The 22,470-nt window shown below is 40.5% G+C and overlaps 1 protein-coding gene across 1 annotated transcript in view; it reads right to left on the bottom strand.

Moving 5' to 3' along the window:
- Dcc (DCC netrin 1 receptor) overlaps nt 1-18,505 on the bottom strand; it is a 1,005,453-nt gene extending 986,948 nt beyond the window's left edge. Inside the window, exon 1 of the mRNA XM_041639231.1 lies at nt 17,943-18,505. Within this exon, the coding sequence (XP_041495165.1) occupies nt 17,943-18,033 (91 nt within the window). The 5' untranslated portion in view covers nt 18,034-18,505. The remainder of the gene's footprint in view (nt 1-17,942) is intronic.
- Between the last annotated feature and the right edge of the window lie 3,965 nt (nt 18,506-22,470).

Genomic DNA, 22,470 nt, shown 5'->3' with positions numbered 1-22,470 from the left:
TAATAGAAATGGGTTAAATTAATATGTAAGAGGTAGTCAATAAGAAGCTAGAGCTAATGGGCCAAGCAATAATTTAATTAATAGAATTTCTGTGTGATTATTTCAGGGCTATGTGGCCAGGAACCAACAAGCAGCCTCCTCACTGCAGCCCAGCCCTCTATAAGCAGTGCACGCCCTCATAGTCCCTTCAGTTCTTGCTTCCAGGATTCTTCATTGAGTTCCTGCTCTGACTGCCAACTTCACAATGAAACATAAACTATCAGGTGAAATAAACCTTTCCTCCTCAGATTGATTTTGGTTATGCTGTTTATCACAGCAACAGAAAGCAAGCTTGTACAGGCTATATCTTTTTCTCCTGAGAAGGGAGTTATAGATTTAAAGGAGGAAGGTCACACTGGTACCATTCTCTTCCCATCATATCAAAGGCACATACTGTCAAGACAATCTATCAATGTTAGCTGTTATCTTCATCATCTGGATGAGAATGAACTGTGGCACCTGGCTGCCAGGTTTTCCACTGAAAGTATTCTGCCCACCACTAGATCACATGTTCTTTTCTTTGGAATTAGATCACCAGACACAGTCAATCCTCAGCAGGGTAGGGGGTTAGATTTGTTTCTACCTGCATGATAGTGGAATGCTTATATACATACTTTGGATTTGTTCTATATGTATGACTATAATCTATTTAATTATTTATTTACACATATATTTATATCAGTACGGGGTCTGATATATATATACTATATCAGTGTGGGGTCTGATAATTATTATATTTTGACACAATTTCTTGCTTGTACGTTCCATATTTGACCACCCAGAGCCATTCCCAGTAACTCTTGGGTCCCTTTGCTTTCTGCCATTATTATAGATGTTTTTCTTCCTTACCATAAACAAGAACTTCCTTATTCTTTACTGTCTGGCACTCTCAGATGCCCCAGGCTTATCTTGTACCTTTTCTACCCTAGCCTTAGACTCAGCTATTTCTCCGAGGAAATCTTGCTGTTTCTATTGCAGAGTGTGGTGAGAAATGAAAATGTGGATGCCAAGTAAGGAGAATATATTAGAATATCCTTGCTTTGAAATTAATAAGTTCTACACTGGTGTGCTTTAAGAGTCAACACCAGGTCAGGGATTTTCTTCCAGGGCAGGTAACTTCCCTAAAGAACAAATGAAACATTAAATATTTCTCTCAGCAAAGATAAATAGTGCAATCTTTATGACCTTATTGATGAAACATATGAGTTTGACTAATGATTCTGACCCCTTTATAGAGATTCCTAACAGCCAAGATAGAACGTACATTTCAAAGGGATGGAAGACAGGAAGTATCAGGACAACCAAGTAGCAACATTATTCTCAACATCCTCATTTAATGTTCATTATTATAACCTTATATTAATCAGAATCTTCAGAGAAAAGACAAAGAAAGAGCTATATAAATGGATATAAATTGAAAATTATGGGCTGGGCTACTCGCTTTTTGGGTATAAAATGTACAGAAATTCTTTGATGGCACATTAGTAGCTTGGGACGCTACTATATACCAAAGATCATCAATGCATTTTCAAGTTGAGCTAAAAGGAATCAGATGGGCACACTAGGATCCAGCAGAGACTCACGCTGCTGTACACAGTATACCAGTTACCATATCTCCGTGTTAGAAATCAGTGCCTAGTGGCACCTGCCCTTCTTTGAGCAATCCGTTCTTTCAAGATCCCTATAAAATTATGAGGAGAAGCCTTACGGGCAGAGCCTCTTCATTCTAAAATCACAGTATTTATGCTGCCAGTTGCTTCTTAGATGATCTTGTTACTTCTTCCTGTCCCTTTATCCCAGTCTTCTCATACATCTGCTGGAGATGAGGCTAGACCCAGAGGCACAGTTGTCACATGTGCTCACTCATAAGTGGTCTTTGAACATGAAGCAAGGAAAGCCAGCCCACAGATCACAGTCCCAGAGAACCCAGATAACAGTGGGGACCCTGGGAGAGACATGCATAGATCTGGTCCACGCGGGTAGTGTAGGAAGAGGGGATTTCCTGACTAGATTGAGAGCATGGAGACCTTGGCAGAAGGTTGGGGGGTGGGGGAAGATGGGTAGGGAGGGGAGTGGAGAGAAATGTGGAGCTCAATGGAAATCAATAAAAAGGAAAAAAAAAGAAGAAAAGGCTAGTGAACAGAGCACCATTACTGGTGATGGGAACTAGGGCCAACATGGAGCAGAAAACTAGGTCTCAGCAGTGAAATACGAAGTACAGTGTCCCATAGGGGAATCTTTCTTCCTTTTCAGGCACCTATTTGCCCAACTGTGCCCCTTTTCACTTAGGAATTCATTCTGATGCTATTGCTTGCTTTCTGATATTTTTCATATTGGTTGCTCATATTTCTCACTTAATTCATTTATATCTTAATAACAAGGATACCTCACCTTGAGGCTATTTTTTTCCAAACCATGTAAATATTCTTCCCAACCATTTTGTTGACTGTAGAGACATAGGTATTTTTGTTTGTTTGCTTGGGTTTTTTTTGGCAGGGTTTTTCTGTATAGCCCTGGCTGTCCTGGAACTCACTCTGTAGACCAAACAGGTCTCAAACTGAGAAATCAGCCTGTTTCTGCTTCTCAAGTGATGAGATTAAAAGTATGTGCTATCACACCTTGTTAAAGATATTTTTTATATTCTTTATAAAACTCCTATAGGGTACTGTCACATATAATATGTCAAATGTCTATTTAATAAGCACCTTTACCATGAATGAATAAAATCAGAAATAGTTTAGCATGTGTTACATGTTAAAGACTGAAGGTTTCTGTCTGTGTAATATATTTTTAATCTAACTATTCAGTGATGCTTTACAAATTTAGGGAATTAGGACCCTGAACCTTCATGACATCTTTGACAGTGCCAATATTTGCACCAAGGTGTGTAAAAGTGTTTTATGGTTACCCACTGTTTGGTTTGTGATGGGGGGGGGTTGCTCACTAAATGTTTCTGGGGTCCTGTTTCTCATCTATCCAACAGCACAGCCATTTAAAACAACCCCAATAACCTTTCTGTATTTGACCAATCATTTTACAAAAAAGACTCAGCCTCATTTGCCAAGCCATTCTTATTTCTGTGGTCTTGTCTTGACTTCTTTATTAGTTTCTAGAACATGAATATTTTAATATTGTGCCTCATCCCAATTCTCAGGAATGACTGTCCTAAGGTAAACCCAGAGTCTATGCTTTGGATTACTATGTAGGAAGCAATTATTTATACTTCTCTTCCCTTTTTCATATTCAGCACGGGAGTTGACAAATACCTTGGATGTCTTAGGACCAGGACTCATGGAGATAACAAATTATAGAGTTCACACATTTGCATTTAACATTTGAGGGATTTTCTTGACTTTTATTTTCTCACAGGCACTCTGGAAGGTTGCCAGTAAAATTATTAACAGAGTACATACAAAAGAAAAAAAAAACAAGGAGAATTAAATGGGAGGTGGGGAGAAAAAGATCAGAGGGTAGCCCTGTTTGTGTTAAATAGTTCAGGAAATTAGAAGTTTGCCTTGTGGTTTGCTGAACATTCGAAAGCAGTATACACAGGGGTACCATGAGAGTCTGTGCAAGCCCATGAATGACCAGCATGTGGAAATAAGTTGTGAGCAAACTATTACACACAATGGAACTCAAAAGACACCTTCATACTTAAAGAGGTCCATCTGTTCCTGGCAACAGAGAAGTGTTGCTGGCTTTATCAACAGAGTGATAGGCCAAAGCAAGCCGTCACTGTAGAGTGTTCACTCTGATTACCCTGCAAGATTAGATTGTAAGGTCTCAGTGACCTGATAAATAGCTAAGAGGCAAGTTGTCTCCAATCAGGCACCCATACTCTCTGGACTGTTGGAAGAACAACCTCTTAATAGACCTTGCTTCTGGCCCCGTGTGGTGAGCAGAGTACTAATCCCTTGGTGGTGTTCTGCTGAGCAGTACATTAACATCAGCTGAAGACATTACAGCCCACTAGAAAAGAAACACAAAAACACCGAGATTCTTCCCATATGCATCTACATGAGAGTGGCCTGATTCAGGGAGACCAACAACCACAGTTTACAGGAATCTGCTCCATATTGACACTGTAAATCCTACTTCTTCACCATACAATTCCTCTAGCAACCCAGGCAGAGCAATACTGTTCTTTTTGTGTGTCTTTCTTTTTCTGTACTTCTCAGAACCTCTGCCTTGGATTTTGTTCTGCCTTTGTTCCTTAATTCTTTGCTGAAAATTGATTGAATTCTTTTGCTAAGTTATAGCTAGGGAAATGCAGTTTCCCTGGGAGGCGGTTCACCCCTCTATAAATAGAATTTAACTCTGAGGGGAAAAGGAAAACAGCAGCCTTACATAACCTTTCACAAAAGCCCTACTCTTTTTCTAGCAGGACCAGAGAAGGGCCTACAGTTCATGAGCTAAGCAGAAACTTGTCTCACCAGTGGGAACACTAGTGATTTTCATTCAGATTGATCCAGTCTGCACAGCTGAGCCCTCATGGCCTCTCCTACTCCACTGTGATTTGGAGCTCTGGTTAAAGCTTGTCTCTCAACCAGGCAGGGCAGAGCAAACGCTTCAAAGCCTCGCGCTGAGATAGCTCCCTGCCTGAAAGCTTTACTCCTCTCTAAACATTTCAGTTAAGCCCTTTCTTTCCCATCACAGAAGCTCAGACAAATGAGCAGTTGGTTTGTTTCATGCCCCAAAGACCATTTCCAATCAAAAGGCAAGGTTCAGTTTGGGGTCACTCCCACCAGGGTCTCACTTTTAGCATGTGTGTACGTTTCAGAACTGACCTGAAGGACACAGGGTGGAAATGACTCAGGGCTCCAGCCTCCCTTTTATGTGCCTCCCTGTTCTCCTGAATCATAGTGTTTTCCAGAGAGAAGAGAGTGGCTGGAGGGAGAAATGGGAAATGAAAACTAGCAGACCCTTTTTGAAGTGTATCGTCTCCTTGAGAAAAAGAGGGGGAGGGAGGAAGACTGAATACACAAGCAACTTCCAAGGGGTTTCTATCTCCAGGAAAATGAAGCATGTCATGACCTCTGAGAGTACTGTAGCAACAAACAACAAGCCAGAAGCCCCTTTGATGTGCGAACAGTTTGCCATTGTAAGACCTAAAGGTAGGCCACCCAAAGATGGTGAAAACTAAGTTTGAATTCATGTGGGCAGGGCACTGCATTTATGCTCTGTTTGGCTGATCAGTTATGGTTGTAAGGACTGGGAAAATCTCTGTCTCCTAGATCAATGTTTCTAAATCACCTTTCACCCCAAAGAAGCAAGTCAAGGCACTGGCTGGGTTTTCTGAATGTCTGAATGCCCAGGTGATATGAATATTTTTGTTCTGTGAATAATAGCTCAAACAGCTGTTGCAATACCTTGAGACAACGAGAACCAGTGCAGTGGTTGTGTATCACAGTCTTCTGAAGATTAAAAACACCAATTAGACTTGGATAGTTATAAGAGATTCTAAATTACTAGTACGAAGAGGGCCTAAACTGAGGAAGAATCCAAAAGAGAGATGCTCCCCGAGAGAAAAGACCACAGGGATATAATCTACCTATTCCTTTTGTTAACAAAGCAAGAATCAGCTTCTAGGCATTCATGCTAGAGAGCAAATTCAATACCTCTGAAGAAAACGCATGTAGCTAAAATAAAAAGAAGTCGTAATTAATGATTGCTTGAATGTAGAATACACAGAAATTTGTTATAGGCTACCAAATTTGACCAGTGTTACAGTGAGGAATGACCTACTAGGTGTTATGCTTTAAACCCCTAAATCTAGCAAAGGCACGAGCCTAGACTTGCTAACCCATATAGATGTCAAAATTGTTAGTAAAGTATTATTTGTTTTATTTCTTACACACACAAACAAAATAATGCATTTGAAGAGGATTTTACAATGGGTGCCTATGTTTGTGAATGTAGCATTTGTAAAATCCATCTTAATACAAGGCAAATTATGTTAACAACAGATTCTATTTATGAAATAGTAATTACAAGTGAATTGAAATATAAACTCTATATATATAAGCACTGGAGTGATTTTTATCACCAGTTTAGGACTGGAACATATAGGCTGATTTTCTATTCATTTAAAAGATGGGGGTGTGCATTCAAATGCTCACCTTACGAGACCTGGATAGAGGTGGGCAGTCCTTGGGCTTCCCACAGGTCAGGGAACCCTGATTGCTCTTCGAGCAGATGAGGGGGGGGACTTGATCGGGGGAGGGGGAGGGAAATGGGAAGCGGTTGTGGGGACGAGGCAGAAATCCTTAATAAATAAATAAATTAAAAAAAAAAGATGGGGGTGTGTAAGGCAGTGGCCATAAGTGTTTCAGTCAAACGCATTACTTGGATAGCTTTGTTTTGTATTCTAGATGGTGTCTGCTCTGTCTTCATGTCCAGAGACCACAGAGCCTGACCCTGGAGGTAAAAACTAACTCAATAGCAAAACTATTGTTGGTTACAGTAATATGATGTAGTTGCAAGCCACTGAGTTTTTGATCAGCAAAGAGAACATTTAACAATATTTGAAGAAATAGCAATGCAGAGAGAATGTGGTGGGATGTAGCATACTGAAGTAAAAATGATCTATACTTTTAAACAAAGCTTAGTCTCACTTTTTCTCTTTAGTTCATTGAGAGAAATTAGATACATAGTTTTCGGGAGGCTACACAAAGATGAAATGCCCCCATGTCAATGCTAGTACTACAAACAAGTGAAATCTTGTTCTCTGTCTGCGCAGTGGAACTGGCTTCCTGAACACACTCATAAATAAACTTTTACCTTTTCTTAGCTCTCCATATTTTCTAAAACTCTCTCTATTTAACTGTATTATGTCTATTCATAAAATCCAACAGTCCACAAGTAGGAGAGACTGGCTTATAAATTCATAACTGACTGATAAATTAGGGAAAAGTTTTCTATGCAATTTATGTAAATTGTATGACTTTTGACAAGCTGCTTGGACTAAATACCTGGTATCATTTTGGGGTAGGTCTTCTGTCCTTTGGTTTCTGTGGCCCACTTTGGATCTCTGCCAAGTGTGGTGGCTTTTGGTCCCCTGGCCGAGAGTATTACTGTGCCACACACGAGGGAATGGACTCGAGCTAGAGAGAAAGGCTAAAGGGAGCTAAAGCAAAGAGCTAGGCAGAAACTTAGGTCAGGTGTTGTTTACCTAAATTTTAAATAATATAAAAATGTTAAAGAATGCTCCTTGATATGAGCTCATTCCAACAAATTTTGCAAGTTCCGAGAGTGTGAAAATCTGTTGGTGGAGGACAAAGATGACTTTGCAGTATCATCTAGATCACTACCCTACAGTGGGTTCCTGAAGCAAGATTGGAGTTCTTCTACCAAGAGGTTGAGACAATTATCTTTTTCTCATTGCCTTTCTCCCTCTGCTCCCTATCAAATACCCTCTTAACTTCTAATTTATTCTTCCATTGCCAGTTCAACCCCAGTTTTCACAATCTGCTTTTTGCCTGCCTTCACTGTTTTCAGTGCTTTATCATTGTAGAGTAATGGATTTATTTCTGTTTGTTGCTAATTTTAATGGGCTCCTAACTCCATCACCACCTAAACAAGGTGCCTGGACCACCCAATAAATGTGTAGGAGCCATGGGAGTGTGCCAATGTGTTTATAGAAAACTTGCCAAGATCTGAAAGAAAAACCGTGATAAATTTCACTCTTCTCACATGTATGCCTTAGTTTATTCACATTGTACTACATTTCATTTCACCCCTTATTTTACCTTCTTTTTATTGGTTATTTTTTTAACTGAGACATAATTTGGCTTTGTCATCCAAACTAGTCATAAACTCACTTTTTGGTCCAAGGTGCTCTCATAATCATAATTTTTCATATTTCAACCCCTAAATTCTTGGATAAAAATACCTATGTGCTTTCAACTTAGTTTAAATATGGCTTAGTTCACATGTGATTGACAACTATTTACCCCCAATGCTTCAAAACAAAACAAAACACACACACACACACATAAAGAAAACCTCAGTCAATCTAAGAATTCTAAGAATATAGGGATAAGAGAATTGGTTCTGTCAGCCAACCTTGCCAGTATTAACATATTAACGGTAGAATGTGTAAAAATTATAGTTGACATTTTTTCAGTCTCCCCACTTTGTGTTTTTTTCTTAACGAGCACTTCGTTCTACCCTACATGCCATTCACTCATCGATGTATGTGCCTGTCTCATTGACTTAAAGATAACTCATGAAAGGCAGACATACATTAACACATTCCATTTAGCACATCATAATCCCTGTTAAATATCCATAATGATGATCTTGATTTAAATATTTGATCTCATTTGATCTTATGATAATTATTAATAATTATCTTGGGCTTTTGAGGAACTACATGCAAAGTGAGAGCCCAAGTTTTGGAAGACAAAACCCAAATCCCTGGGCATAACATGGGGAAGAGCATATGATGAACCTACATTTTACAATGCATTACTTGGGAAATCTTATCGAGAAAACTACACGAAATTTAGGGCCTTTGGTTAAATGAAATAGCTAAATAAACTAGAGGGAGTTCAGTGTCTTTTTTTTTTTTTTAATGTAAGTGTGAGTAAGATTCTGGAGGAATAAGAGGAAAAATTAAGTGAACTATTTTGTTATAGTTAGATTAAATAAAGATGACTCCAGGAAACAAAACAACTTAGAACTAAAATGATTTAGCCTTCTCTGGACTATAGAAAAGGCTGTGTCATTGCAAAGGAAAACAAGAACCCTGGTTCTATAGCACATGTGTTGAGAAGAATATTTGGAACAGCATTACCTAAGATAATTCACAAAGTGAATTTCCAACAGCAAAATTTATTGTGTTGATGAAATGTTTCCCAGGGGAAGTAGTCAACAAACCATCCCTTGAGATGCTTCAGATCAGGGAGAAAATAGCCAGAAATTGTCCTGCGGGGAACATCTCTGTCCAGACATTAGACATGAAAGGCAAAGCTTTGCAGATTTCCTCTCTAATTTATATTCTTCTGCAATCCCATGAGGCTGAGCAAAGGCATGGAAACAATGGCTGGAGCAGTCTCGATGCAGACGATGCAGAGGCTTGCTTAGATGCCTCAGCCATTGCTCACATCTCTGAGTCAGCACAGAGCGCAACCTGCTAGAGGCCACTTCCAGTGTACTCAAATGTTGTACTTATTCCAGAGACCTTTGTTAACCTGCTCAGTGAGACCAACTAGAATAAATTAAGAACCCATATAAAAGTTGAAGGCATATATTTCTTCAAGCGCAGGCTGTCTTAAACCAACAATCAAATATTCTGTAAATTTGACAGTGGTTTTTTTTTTTTTTTGGCCTATGCATTTTATTTGTATTGGAAACATATTCAAGGTCAAATGACCAGATTAGGATATATTTTTACTAAGATTTGGTATCTACCATTAGAACTGCAATTCAATCTTTCTTTGGTTCCATAACATTCAGGAGAGGCCTAATGTGCCTGAAATTAAGCCTGGTGCCCGAGAACTGTCTTTTTTTATAAGCTGATGTCTATACAGACATCATAGACAGGGTAAGAAGATACAGAGAAAAAAAAAGGTTTCTCATTAGAATAAATAATTTTAAAGTGACTAAGGGCAATTTTTTTCTAGATAAATTAAATGTGCATTTTCGGAAAATGCTTAAGAAGTGCCTGGGGAAAGATAAACTTGGTGTAATATAAGGTAACAACTTACTAAAAGTTAGACTACTGATGATATCTACGTTTAAAATCGAAAGGTTGGTTAGTAGGTAAAACAGAGGAACCACCAATAAAATGACTAAGATAAAATGGATGTTCAGTTGGAGAAACAGAATCATAGAAGTATCTTGCTGCAAACACAAATGGCCAACAAATTTATGAGAAAAAAATGTGCACTTTTATTAGCAATCAGGGGAATGCAAATTAAACCCATAATGAGATGTTAATTCACATCTACCAGATGAAGGCAAATTAAGCAAATGAAAATACCAAGTGTTGGTGGAGACATGAAACAAAGAAAATGTTCATATGTTCCTGGTGTGGGGCTATAATAAATGTGGTATGCCATTGACAATTAATATAAAGATGTCCTTTACATGGCTCAGAATTTCCATACCTACATGGATGACTGGAAAGCGTGACTAATTTTTACTGGACAATGTCTAGAAAAATGCTGAAACCATGAAGATAAATAACAGAAAAGTTGGAGTTCAAAAAAGTCTGTCAACAACAGCTTAGGTTAGTTATAATCAATTAATGTCATGGGATACTACACAGTAGAGGGATTGAGTGTAGCCATATGCACGTACACAGGTATTCTCAGGTACTTAATGTTTAGCCATAAGGCAAATAAAAAATGTATTTCTTTGATTACAAGCACATGCAAGGAAACAAAATTGTATGTTAAAGAAAGATGCATTTGTGGCAATGTTACAAATTGAAAAGGTTAACACACACACACACAAAACCTGTCAATGGTGTTTTGTACAACTATTATTAATCTTTAGTGTTACTATTAATTACTCCAGACACTATATGTATATATGTGAAGCTCCTAATGCAAGTAAATTATGTGATGTTGTAACCAAGAAAGCATTAACATTGCTCTGGTCCACACCTCCATTAACATGGAAACTTATGTTTCATGAAAAACAAATGACATCCAAATTAATATATCAGATTTCAAAAACACCACAAACCTATTAATTAAATAAATTAGGGCTCTTTCCTTTAACAAGGGACTTGGGTCCCAATTTAGAGTCGGTCTTCTTGCATGAAAGACAATCTCCATAAAACTGAGAAAAATAAAATAAAATAAAATAAAATAAAAAAGCCACAGGGAAAAGTTTCAACTAGACATAAAAATGTAAAGAAAGATATTTTCTGAATACAGGATCAATTTTCTTAATATGTCTCAACTAGAAACTTATGTCCGAAATTAAACAAAAGCAATGTTATATCTTCAGGCTTTTAGAAACAATCAGTGTAATGTAAATACAGTATCAGAGTGATGACCTGAATAGAAGACAAACAGGCTAAATCATATTCTCCATCTTAAACAGCAAATGAGTGGAAAAATTTCTCTAAAATTCTATTGGTGAAGATCTAAATCCCAACATGAAACTTCACTTATTAAACAAATGGCCTGAGTTAGCATCATTTATATCACATCTAATTATTTTATATTCCTATGAAAATGTAAATATAGATTTAAGCACATTTTAGACAACCTAGAATAAAACTATATTGATAATCTTTCTTATCAGTTTACAACTCAACAGGGTAATATTTTATTATATATATTCTGAAGAGCCAACAAGTTCAACAGAACATGTTTGTACTAGATAGTCTGGAAATTACCTTTCCTTAAGATCTGCATGTAAAAGAAAACTGTTGTGAAATTTTAGTTCAACTATGTAAAGATGTGTTGCACTTGTTATTATGTTAAGCTGTGTTGCTGTTTTAACTTGCCTGCCTAATGCAACTGATTGGTCTAATAAAAAGCTAAACGACCAATGGAGAAGGAGGAGGTATAGGTGGGACTTTCAGGCAGGGAGAGTAAGTAGCAGGAAGAACTTAGGCTTGGAGAAGAAATAAATGGAGATGACAGGGAGTCCCAGTAGTCAGCCAGCCAGACACAGGAAGGAGGAAAGTAAAACATACAGTTGAAAGAAAGGCAAAAAGGCCCAAGGCAAAATGTAGATGAAGAGAAACAAGTTATATTAAGTTATAGAGCTAGTGGGACAAGTCAAAGCTAAGTCTGCGCATTCAAAATTCATAATAAGTCTCCATGTCTTTATTTGGGAGCTTGTTGGAAGCCTAAGGAAATGCCAACTACAGAAAACAAGGAAAAAATTTCTAAACTGCAATGAATGCCCAGGGAATTCTGTGTAAAAGGTATCCAAGAGAAGCTACAGCACCAGCTGTGGTGGTACACATTGGTAGGATTTGCTGAAGGAGACAGAGGCAGCAGGATCGCAAGTTTGAGGCCAGACTGAGCTAACATTTGGCCCCACCCCTAATAGGAGAGCTGCCCCACACAAACTTGGGAAAGTTAGCCCCACCCACCACCATGAACCTGGGAGAGCTGGCTCCACCCCTCATCTGAGGGTAGTTGTCCCAGCAACCTGAACCTATCGACTCAGCTGCCACCCAGGCACACATCCATGGCTTAAAGTTGGCACACCTCAACATCTGTCCCATCTATGTTCTGCTGGAGTGTTTGAAAGGACTGATCTTGCAGAACTAGAGCCACAAGATCTCTATGGCTCTATTCAAGAATATATACTAGAGAAATATGATCAATAAATCTGAAATGATTTTTGTGTTTCTGTGCCAGACTTTCCCCCCAAGAAATGAAGGCTATGCACACTACAGTTGTTAAAAAACCTGTTCATAGAAAGCAATATATACTCATATGACCATTGGCAAGTTATCCTCAATAATGAAAACAGAGGTTTGTTCAGTCATACACATTATTACATATTTCTAAATCATACCATAGCACAAAGTTGGGACATTTCTGAACTATCAAGGAAAAATATTTTTACTTATGAGTTGTGTTAAAGGGGATTTTTAAACCTCAGGCTAAATTTGTCAGAGAATTTTAGAGCTCTAGTGCAATTTTGATCACCAATCAGCCAACCTGTGTTTCTTCACACTAGTAGAGTGCTGAACCTCAGAAGCACACAGCGAGGGAGATAACACTCATGCGGGAGAAGGAAATGTGCGGTATGAAATTGTGCTGCAATTTACCTGAGTGCTGTGATTATAAAGGTGCATAATAATTTGCACTTATTTTTTTGCTGTTGCTCATTTGGCATATATAACATGTAATTTTCTCTCGTGAATTTTTTATTGGTCTACGGAGAAAACAATCCGATTACCTATCCTTTCTCATCAGCAAGTTGAATATTCACTTTATGCAGTCTTAGTTTGAGGGAAAGTATCTTAAATATATTGGGACAGGGCAATGCCATGGATATTAGAAGGACACTGAGAAATGCTCTGAATTTTGAAAAGAGAAGGTATTGACGTAGAATAAAGTTTTCTATTTTAACTTAGCAATAACAGTGTGGCCAAATCACTTGCCTCGGTTAGCATCACCCACTGCTTTAGAGGGCTCACTCCTTTCTCAAAGCTTGTGAACTCTGGGATGCTGATAGTCCTGGCTTGGAGGCAACAGGTGAGTCTCCTAGTCTAACATTATTGCTTAGCTCTTTTCTGAGTAGTTTATTCTTCACTGAAAGAAGCACTCAAAAACATTTTAAAAATTATTTTTAAGAAAAATCCCAAGTGTGATATAACATGGCTAAGCAGAATGCCTACGGAACAAGGGCTTGGTTTCTCAATAAGAAAGGCTTTACTGGGTTGCATCTAGAGGGTGGCCTTGATATCATACTATGATATAGAGAAGGCAGCTGAATTCTCTAGGGACAGCCAACAGAGAAGGAAGCAGACCATAATAGGTCACTTAAAAATTCATGGGGTATTGTCCAAATATTGAATTTGGTGTGTTCCAACCCTGAATCAATGATACCAAGCCAGGACTCAATAGGGTCATGAAATTCCCAAGACTTTCTCTGTTCTGTCAAACTGATATAGAAAAGACAGAAAAGGAAACATCATGTTTATATTTTATTAATTGAATGTTCACCATACTCTCCATTCCGTTTCAGAGGTTATGATATTTTCTATTATATGATGATTTTTATCAGTAATTAATCAAGCAATCCTCAGTGGTTTTGTATCATTATTATCTTAACCCAAGCAACACTAAGGTTTTCTGAAACTTATGTATAAGGTTCATCTAAAAGACTATCAGTTTAGGTATATGAAAACGTATCATTTGAGAAGATACGTTTGCAACAAATACCCAGACACAGCAACCTGTTTCTAATTTGGCATGAGTTTCTGATGGTAATCCAGGCCAGGTCTGTGGCAACTGGGGAGAGTTGGACACAAGCCAACAGGACGTCACTAATGAAGTCATGAGCGCCCTTATGGACACACTTGGAGAAGGCAGGGACTGGGAAAAGCTGCTTTCTGTGCAAGTACCATCATGTTTTAATAAAGACAATGATTCATGGCAACCATATCCTTTACTAATTATCCTAACAGGGAAAAGTCCTGAGGAGAAAGTCTCATATACATAGTTTAAGATGGTAAAATTATTCATAAAATTGTAAAACTATCTGCTCTAAGCAATCATCTTAGGACAGTCTCTCCAGGAAGGATGCGATTCACAAACTTCAGCTCTTCTTTGCATTCAGGGCCAGCAAGACGAACAGGGCCAAGATGACAGGATTTAAAGCAGTCTGTGTGCGGAGGACAGAGGTCATCCTACATTACTTGGCTTTACTGTGTTCTGCTAGTAACATCTCAGGAACAATCACATATGTAGGAGAAATCCTAGAATGCTGAATATATACGGTGGGAGGCATAAACCAAGAAGAGAGAAACGTTCTCATAAAAAGTATCTTTGAGGTAACTGGTGGGATTCCCTTAGATGGTGCATCATTCCTTCATTCTAGAGACAAACAAGCAATAAAAACAGCAGCGGACTATCCCAGCTTTTCAAATGAACCCCCCTACTCCAAATGTCAGATTCCTATTGGCTTAGACAAGACTCCAAAGGAACAGTCTGGCTGTGTTCCATTCAAGACAAAAGTTCATCCTCCCCAATGAAGCAAGGAAGTCTGTAGAGAGGTTAACTTGCAAGGGAGTAAATGGAACACACACACACACACACGCACGCACGCACACATGCACGCACGCACACACACACACACACGCACTAAGAAGTTATAAATCTTTTCCTGAAAGAAAAAGTGTCTATCAGGCCCTCACAGTTGCCTTGCTGTTAAGAGCATTAAAGCAAATGCACTGAGCCTAATATATTCACATATAACACATGTGCGGGCCATTTCACATGCTTCATCACTCAGAGGGCAGCTGCTGCAGGGTGGAAAATGGATACTGTGGCAGGTCACTGGTGATTTATACTGCAGCACACGCAGAACAGAGGAGGGCCTGCTTACCCAGGCAACCCCAGGTCCTGACACCCCCCTTCCATAGAGCAGCAAGTGCAGAAGGAGTACCTGACCTACTGTGGCTGTCAGAGTAAAAGGGGGGCTGGATAGAGCCAATAACAAGCCTCACTTCGTTATGTCTAGAGTGCATAAACTCTCACCAAACGTAACACAAACATATATTAATAATTAAATACTTAATGGGTAAACCTCCTGTGGGATTCATTAACATCTGAAATTCCCCTCTTACCTGAAATCCTGGGACTCTACCTGGTGCCTCTGCACAGGACTCACATCAAAAGAAAAAAAAAAGGAAAAGAAGAGGGCACCCCACAAGAGCAAACTAAAAAGACACTCTCTTCTGCTCTCAGCTTCAAGCCCTCACTCCACACAGACACTGTTCAGGGATGTCCTTTTTGTCGTGGCATAATAATCATATTCAAATCGACAACTTCCACATTTTGCCTAGAAAGAGGGGAAGGACCAACCCTATTGTGCTAGTCACCACAATCCTTTGTTACCGATCAACAAAGTCTTTAAAAACCTTCTGCTGAGTCGGAATTTCAATGCCGGTGAACTAGACATTTGGCCTTATTAAGGGCACCTCCTACTGGTCCTTTCTTAGAGCGAACTATGCTTCTTCCCTGCCATGCTCCCAAAAATTGCTGCTAAGGAAAAGGGTAATTTCAGGTAAACGAGCAAAGGTGCCTGAAGCAAGCTGAATTAGCAACATCTTCAAAGTGCACTCCCCCCTTTCCGGGACCTGCACAAACCACATCACCTTCATGTGCAAAGACCCCAAACTGAATTTCAAAATGTAGAGAAGTTTAGAACAAAGATCAGCAAGCATTATCCATTGGTATTTTCCTTACACGTGTATACTTTTGTTTAGGATTTTTTTTATTTTTTTTTCTGCTTAGAATCGTCTATGAAGAGAAAATTTTGAGACGAGAATTAAATAAGACAGTAGTAAACAACTGACTACAAGCAAAAAACCTAAGTGAATGGAAGATTTAATTTAGAGATTAATATGACATATCTGATCTATCCACTCATCTACCACCAGTCGGTACCGGGTAGTAGTCATTTGGGAATGGCTTTAAAATGTTGTGTAACTGAAAACACTGTCCATTTTTGCACACTTTACTTAATTCAATATTATCAGCCTCAATCTTTACTCCCTCTCTCTTCTGTGGGCTTTCTGCTTAGCAGGGAATGTCTCTAAACTTCCCTCTTTCTGTCCAGATGCTCCCCAAGTGCCAGAGAGAGCACAAGTCAATCTTCTGGGCACAAGGAAGGTTCTGCTAACTCCGCTGGTGAGCATTTGCGGTTTAAGGAGGGAATTTTTGAAGACACTTTTCACTCCTGCAAGGATAAACTACCCCTTGCCTCTTCACACCTACCTCCCACCTTCAAAGGGAATAATTACGGAGGACAAAGCTCTGGGAGAGAGGAGCCAGGGAGGAGGGGACCGCCCAGAGGGAGGAGGTAGGGCGGGCAACTGTGATGAGGGTGCGCATCAGAGGAGTGCACACAGCAAGCACACACACACACACACACACACACACACACACACACACAGGCTGGCTAGCTCTGGCTGCCTAGAGAAGGATGAAAGCCCAGCGCGTGTGTGCTCACGTTAATCCTACTGGCTAGTGGCGAAGCTGGCTGGGCGCTTGCTTCATGGCCTGAATCCCTTGCCACTGTGAAGCATTCGCAACCCTTGGTTCTGCAGCCAGTACCAGACAGCCGGAGTTTAGGACTCTAGGGAGGCTGGGGACTTGGCTGCTGTGATTTAATTTTATTCCGTGTTAATTTCCAAGGCGCAGGTTGGGGCGCTCCTGTCCAACTCCTGGACCCAGCCGGGGCGGTCTTCGGATCTGAGGAAAGGTCGATTCCAGAGGGAGTTGCATGCTCACACAGCAGCTGTTCTGTCTTTCCCCAGCAGACAGGCTCCCTATACCCAGTGCCCACCTACTTGTGGTGGCGTCCCGCAAAACCAGTAAATCTTAGCACTTCGCTGGTTTTTATTCCTTTGGCCACAGAAACCGCAGCTCCGCATTCGGAGACTGCAGCCCTCAGATCCTTCTTTCTCCTTCTTTAGCCCCATCTAGTCCCCTCGACAGTTTTGTCGTTTTTAATTAGAAACTACGCTTGCCAAGTGCCAGGGCCAGGAGGCCTGTTTCCCAGAACATCAATCATTTGGAGTTTGGAGGTGTCTTGGAGATATTTGGAGACTTAGCTAGCAAACAACGTTCGCCTACCGTTAAAATTTCAAATATGCATCTCTTCTTGCAGCTCTGCCCCTCTTTAGGCACTGCTATGCACTCATTCAAAGTACTCCAAACGTGTATCCGTTCTGTCCCTCTCTTGATTAGCAATCAGCAAGTACAAAAATGCAAACCCAGGGTCCCACATATTCACACAAACAACCCTAGCCCTACATCCCGCACAGACGTGCTCTAGGTTCCCTGGATGTCATCCTCTGCTTGCTCTTGTTCCCCCATCCACATCCCTCTTCCTAGGTTTTTGAGGCTCTGAGGATACAACCCAGTTATTTTCAACAGCGTCCCCATCACTTTGGCAAGCTCGTCCTCCAAATCAACACAAGTATTTGCAAAAGCAAAGATGCAAGAGAAAAGCACCAGATTGAAAGAAAAACGCGAAAGGATGCCCTCCAACCCACCAATATCCTCCGCCCCCAGGGAGGGAAAGTCTTTTTTTTTCTTTTATCATCTTCGAGGAAACGGTGGGCAGAGTGAGCACCGAATATTTTATTTTTCTTACACTCTAATTCTATTCTCCATATGAAACTGGAAGAAGAAGAAGGGGTAAGGGGTGGGGGAGTGTAGAGAAGAAAGGAACAGAGCTCTTACCAGTGACTTGAAGATGCGCGCTGAGCAAGGAAGCTCCGAAGAGTACAAAAGCCAGCTTGGGTACCCAAACACATCCAAGACTATTCTCCATATTTCAGCCAACACCTTCGGGGCCGGGGGTCCTGGGCAGCGGTGGCACTCACACGCATGCACTCACACACACATGCACACATGCACACACACGCGCCGAGCCCCTTCGGCTTCCTCCTCCTCCTCCTCGTCCTCTTCCTCCACCTCCTTCTCCACCTCCCCTGCGCCTCTTCTGCCTGCGAAGCCTTTTTTCCTTGTCCAGAGACACAATCAGCAGCAAGAAGAGGCAGCAAAAAGTTCCATTCGGTACAAGAGCTCCCGAACCCCGATAGCACCTTGGATAACTAACTCAAGGAAACGAAGAGAGCAAGGGAAGGGGAGACAGCTCTCCGCGGAGCTTGTGAGGCATCAATGAACGGAATATCCAGGAGGGCTAGAGAGGAGACGCAAAGCAATCCCGTGGCTGGCCATGCGTTAGAACGCTGAAGCTTCTTCCTTGTAGTCGGTTGGATAAAGTTGGAGAGAAAAATTCACGCTGGTGATGCTGTTCCTTTGGCTTCTGAGAGCTGGGGAAACGGATAGGGGACAGAGGCGGGGGAGTGCCGGGCGGAGCGCTCTGCTCTCACTTGTTACTGGGGTGTCCGCCAGCGGTGTGTGAGATGAGAGTTGGAACCTTACTATCCATTGATCCAGAGAAGTGGAGGGTTGGAAGGGAAAATGTGGAGACCGGAGGGAAACGAACTGGATCAGGCAAAGAATCCACGCGATGGGGGGCGGGGGCCTAGAGAAGCTTAGGGGGGAAAAAAAGAGCGGACGGAGGAGGCTTCCAGCAGCTGCGTTCGTTCGGTCTACATATCAATGCGCAGGGATGCCCTCTGTGGGCAAAGCGTGGGAAGTCACTTTTGTCAATGGAGCCAGCGAACATCATGAGCATCTGGAGGCTTTGCAGCAATCACATTTGATCTTCTGCATTCAGGAAATTATTTTATGTGACTGTAAAACCTGGGCGGGTGATTCGGATAGGGCAAGTGGCCAGGCTTTTACTTTCTTTCTTGACTTCTGTATTATTTAAAAGAGAAATTTTCATTAGGGGAAAAAAAATCTAATGCAACACACTTCTAGAATTAGGCAAGGGAGATCAAGAAACGCCCCACACCCTAAGCAAATGTCAGACTGCTTCCTGAGGGTAACTGGCACTGGCGTCTTTTCAGTGCGCGTTTTATTGCATTCAATGTCACTCTTCTCCAGAGGAGAGTCAGTTGCTTAGGTATTTAAAGCACTCACCATATTCAGGATGCCTTGATGTCTCCCAAGAAACATGAACCTGGGATTTAGCCTGATTCAAACTCCATTCTCAAGATTCAAAAAGGTTTTCATCAGTTGGAAGAAAAGAGTAAAGGGACAATTTTAAATTGTTATGAGAACTATGCCGATCCATAGAATGTTCTCATCAGGGAAAAAGAAGATGCACCCCTCCAGTCTCCGGACAGGACATGAAGGAAGAGTGTATTGAACACATACACACACACACGGGGGGGGGGGGCGGTTTACAGGAAATTCATGTACTGAGTAAAAGTTCAGAAAATTGCTTCAAGCCTAGTTATTCAACACATCTTACCTTCTCTGCGAGACATCAGGCAGCCTCCACAGGAAACATTGCAGTACCTTTCATCTCTGCCCGCCTTGCAAATGCTGGTGGGACTCGTAAAACAGCTCTGCAATTTTGTTAAAACAGCAAACTAACAAACAAATGGATTGACGAGTAGAAGCCATCGGGAAAATGTTCAGCCGCACTTGTCTCTTATTCTTCATGGCACCATTTTGTTGATTCCTTGCACCTCTCCTTCACTCTTTCTTGTCACTCAGATTCACAAAACTGTGAAGGATATAGTGGATTGTTTGTAAGAGAACAGTGGGAAAAAAAAGAACTATGAATAATACAGAATAAGGTCACCACCCGGAAAACACTAAAGCTGATCAAGGATCCTTCAGATTCTTAGCCATGCTCATCCCTTTCAGCCCAGAAAGCGTTTAACATAAGCAGCACCTCTAATGACTACATCCAAATTTCTGAGGACACTTAGGTGCTTTGTTGATGTCCAACTTTTCAAAACATCAAAACTACCAGCAGCGAAAGTAGAAGGTTAATAGAAATGTAGGGTTGAGATCAAGTGCATGGTTTTAATTGGGCCATGGATCTTTCTGAAAGATCGATGATAGAAAACTTCGAGAAATTTGTGACATTCAGAATTTGTTGTGAAGAATAATGAGGCACTGGGGACACATGCTTATTTACTCAGACAGGAATCTTTACCTTCCAGATAGATGTACAAAATGATGGCTGAAACTGTGGACATGACCTTTGTATCAGAGAACAAAGATGGCAGAACTATGATCACTCCTTGAGAGACATGAAGTTGGCTACTCCCAAGACCAGTAAAGACAATTGTTATCACCTAGTGCCAGGTAGGAACCCAAAGTAACCTGTGTAGTTGGGGTCTCAGCAAGCAGTGATTCTCCCTTCCCAGATCTGTGACCCTTTAATATGGTACCTGATGTCGTGGTGACCCCCAAGCATACAACTATTTTGTTGCCACTTCTTAATTGTCATTTTGCTACTGTTACTAATCATAATGTAAATATCTGATATGCAGGATATTGGATATGTGGGTCTGTGAGGGTCACGTCCCATGGGTTGAGAACTGTCACTGTCAAGGCATCCTATTTAGAGCAATACATTAAATCTAATCATCTGAATACCATGCCCAAATGAGTCCAGGCCATCAGCCGGTTGACTTGAATAAGGAGGTTCTACAACAACGTATCATTGCTTCCCTTCCTCCTTTATACTGCTGTGTCCCACAGCTGATGGATGATAACTAACACTCTTTGGTACTCCTTTCTCCAACAGTCTCTGCTTCAGCTTAGTGTTAAGATGCTCTGTGGAAAACAGCTTTAATATTGTCAATTCCAAAGGATCCGTGGCTTATACTTGAGACACCACATTCTCCTTCCCTACTAAGGTGTCAGACACACTTCCCACTCAGCCTTCTCATTAGCAGAAAGAAAATCAAAATATAAAATGAGAAGAGGAAAGAAATGGGACTCATGGGAAGTAGTTTAGTATCATCAATGTCTTCACATAGTCTTTAAGACATTTGGTATTAAGAAACTGCTGGGAGTTTTAAAAGCATGGTGAAAAACGACACGGAGTCTAGACTTTGACTTCAAAGACACTTTAGCTAGTACGTCATTTCTTCCATCCAAATGTACCATGTTAAATGTTTGTAAGAGAGTGTGGAGAAGCCATGTGAAATCTTGATTTTTCTGAGATTAGACCAAAAAGATACGCCCAGTTTAAAGCATGCAATTCTTTTTAGTGTTCCAGTTGAGGAACTGAATTGCTTATCTTACCTTACTTCAGAAAGTTAATTACTCTCCCCCCATTTTTTTCCATTCTCACATTATTGTGGTCTGCTTTTGAATCCTTTTGATGTGACAGTTTAGAAATTTACTTGCAAAAACAGTAGTGTCTACTCAGATGGTACCTATTGCAATATGAATTTCAATTTGCTACAAATCTAATCATGTGAAATTAAAAATGTGATAAACCACAATTTATTCATTTGTGTAAGGAACCAATTGTATTATACACCCAGTCTATATAATATCTACATAAAAGATGCAACTATAAATATGACAAAGTTATTGTTATTGTCTAATTTGCAATCATATAGTGAGGAGGTTTTTTACACTTTTTAAAACTTTTTATTACATTAAATATTTTATTGGGGGCATTAACCTATCTGACAGCACATGTGCAGAGGTCAGAAGACAACCTTTGAAAACCGTTCTTGTCCTTCCAGCATGGGGGTCCTGGGAATCAAACTCACTCATCAGTCTAAACTGCCTTTACATATGGAGTCACCTTACTGGCCTAAGGTATGTATTTTAATGTCAATTGCTTGGTTTGGTTTCTGTTCACTTGGTTGCTTTGTTAGTTCGGAATACCTTCTTCTGTGTTTGGTCACACTTCCTGAAGTTTGAAGGCATGATCCTTGCATATTTCTGACCATGAAATGGGGAAACGGATCGTGAGTCACATTAGTCACACAAAATGTACTGCTCTTCTGATTGTGATGATGGATTTAGATCTGAGCCCAAGAGCAAGTCGAAGTGAAGAAGCCCTCATCTCCCCCAATAGGAAAAAATAGCATTTGAATTCTCATGGAGGCACATTAGGAGAATCCAGGTATCATTTGTGGAGGAGTATGATATTCAGAGTAAGGGCTAACTTAGAAGTCTTGGAGCTCTTATTAGGCTTCCCAACACCAAATCTCCTGACCACAGTCCTCTACTCCAAATTCCTACGTCCTCTTCCTCCAGTCCTTAATGTTGACTTATTTGTTAACAAAGGCACCTACAGATATGATGAAAACCAAGACCAGTGCATACGAAGATCACCCTTGATTTTCCATGGGGACCCATTGTAATGCAT

The sequence above is a fragment of the Microtus oregoni genome, unplaced genomic scaffold (genome assembly GCF_018167655.1).
Source record: "Microtus oregoni isolate MIOR12 unplaced genomic scaffold, Mior012 000057F_ref0000458, whole genome shotgun sequence".
Lineage (NCBI taxonomy): Eukaryota > Metazoa > Chordata > Mammalia > Rodentia > Cricetidae > Microtus > Microtus oregoni.
The sequence above is the reverse complement of the archived record's forward strand: the minus strand, read 5'-3'. Positions and strand labels throughout refer to the sequence as shown.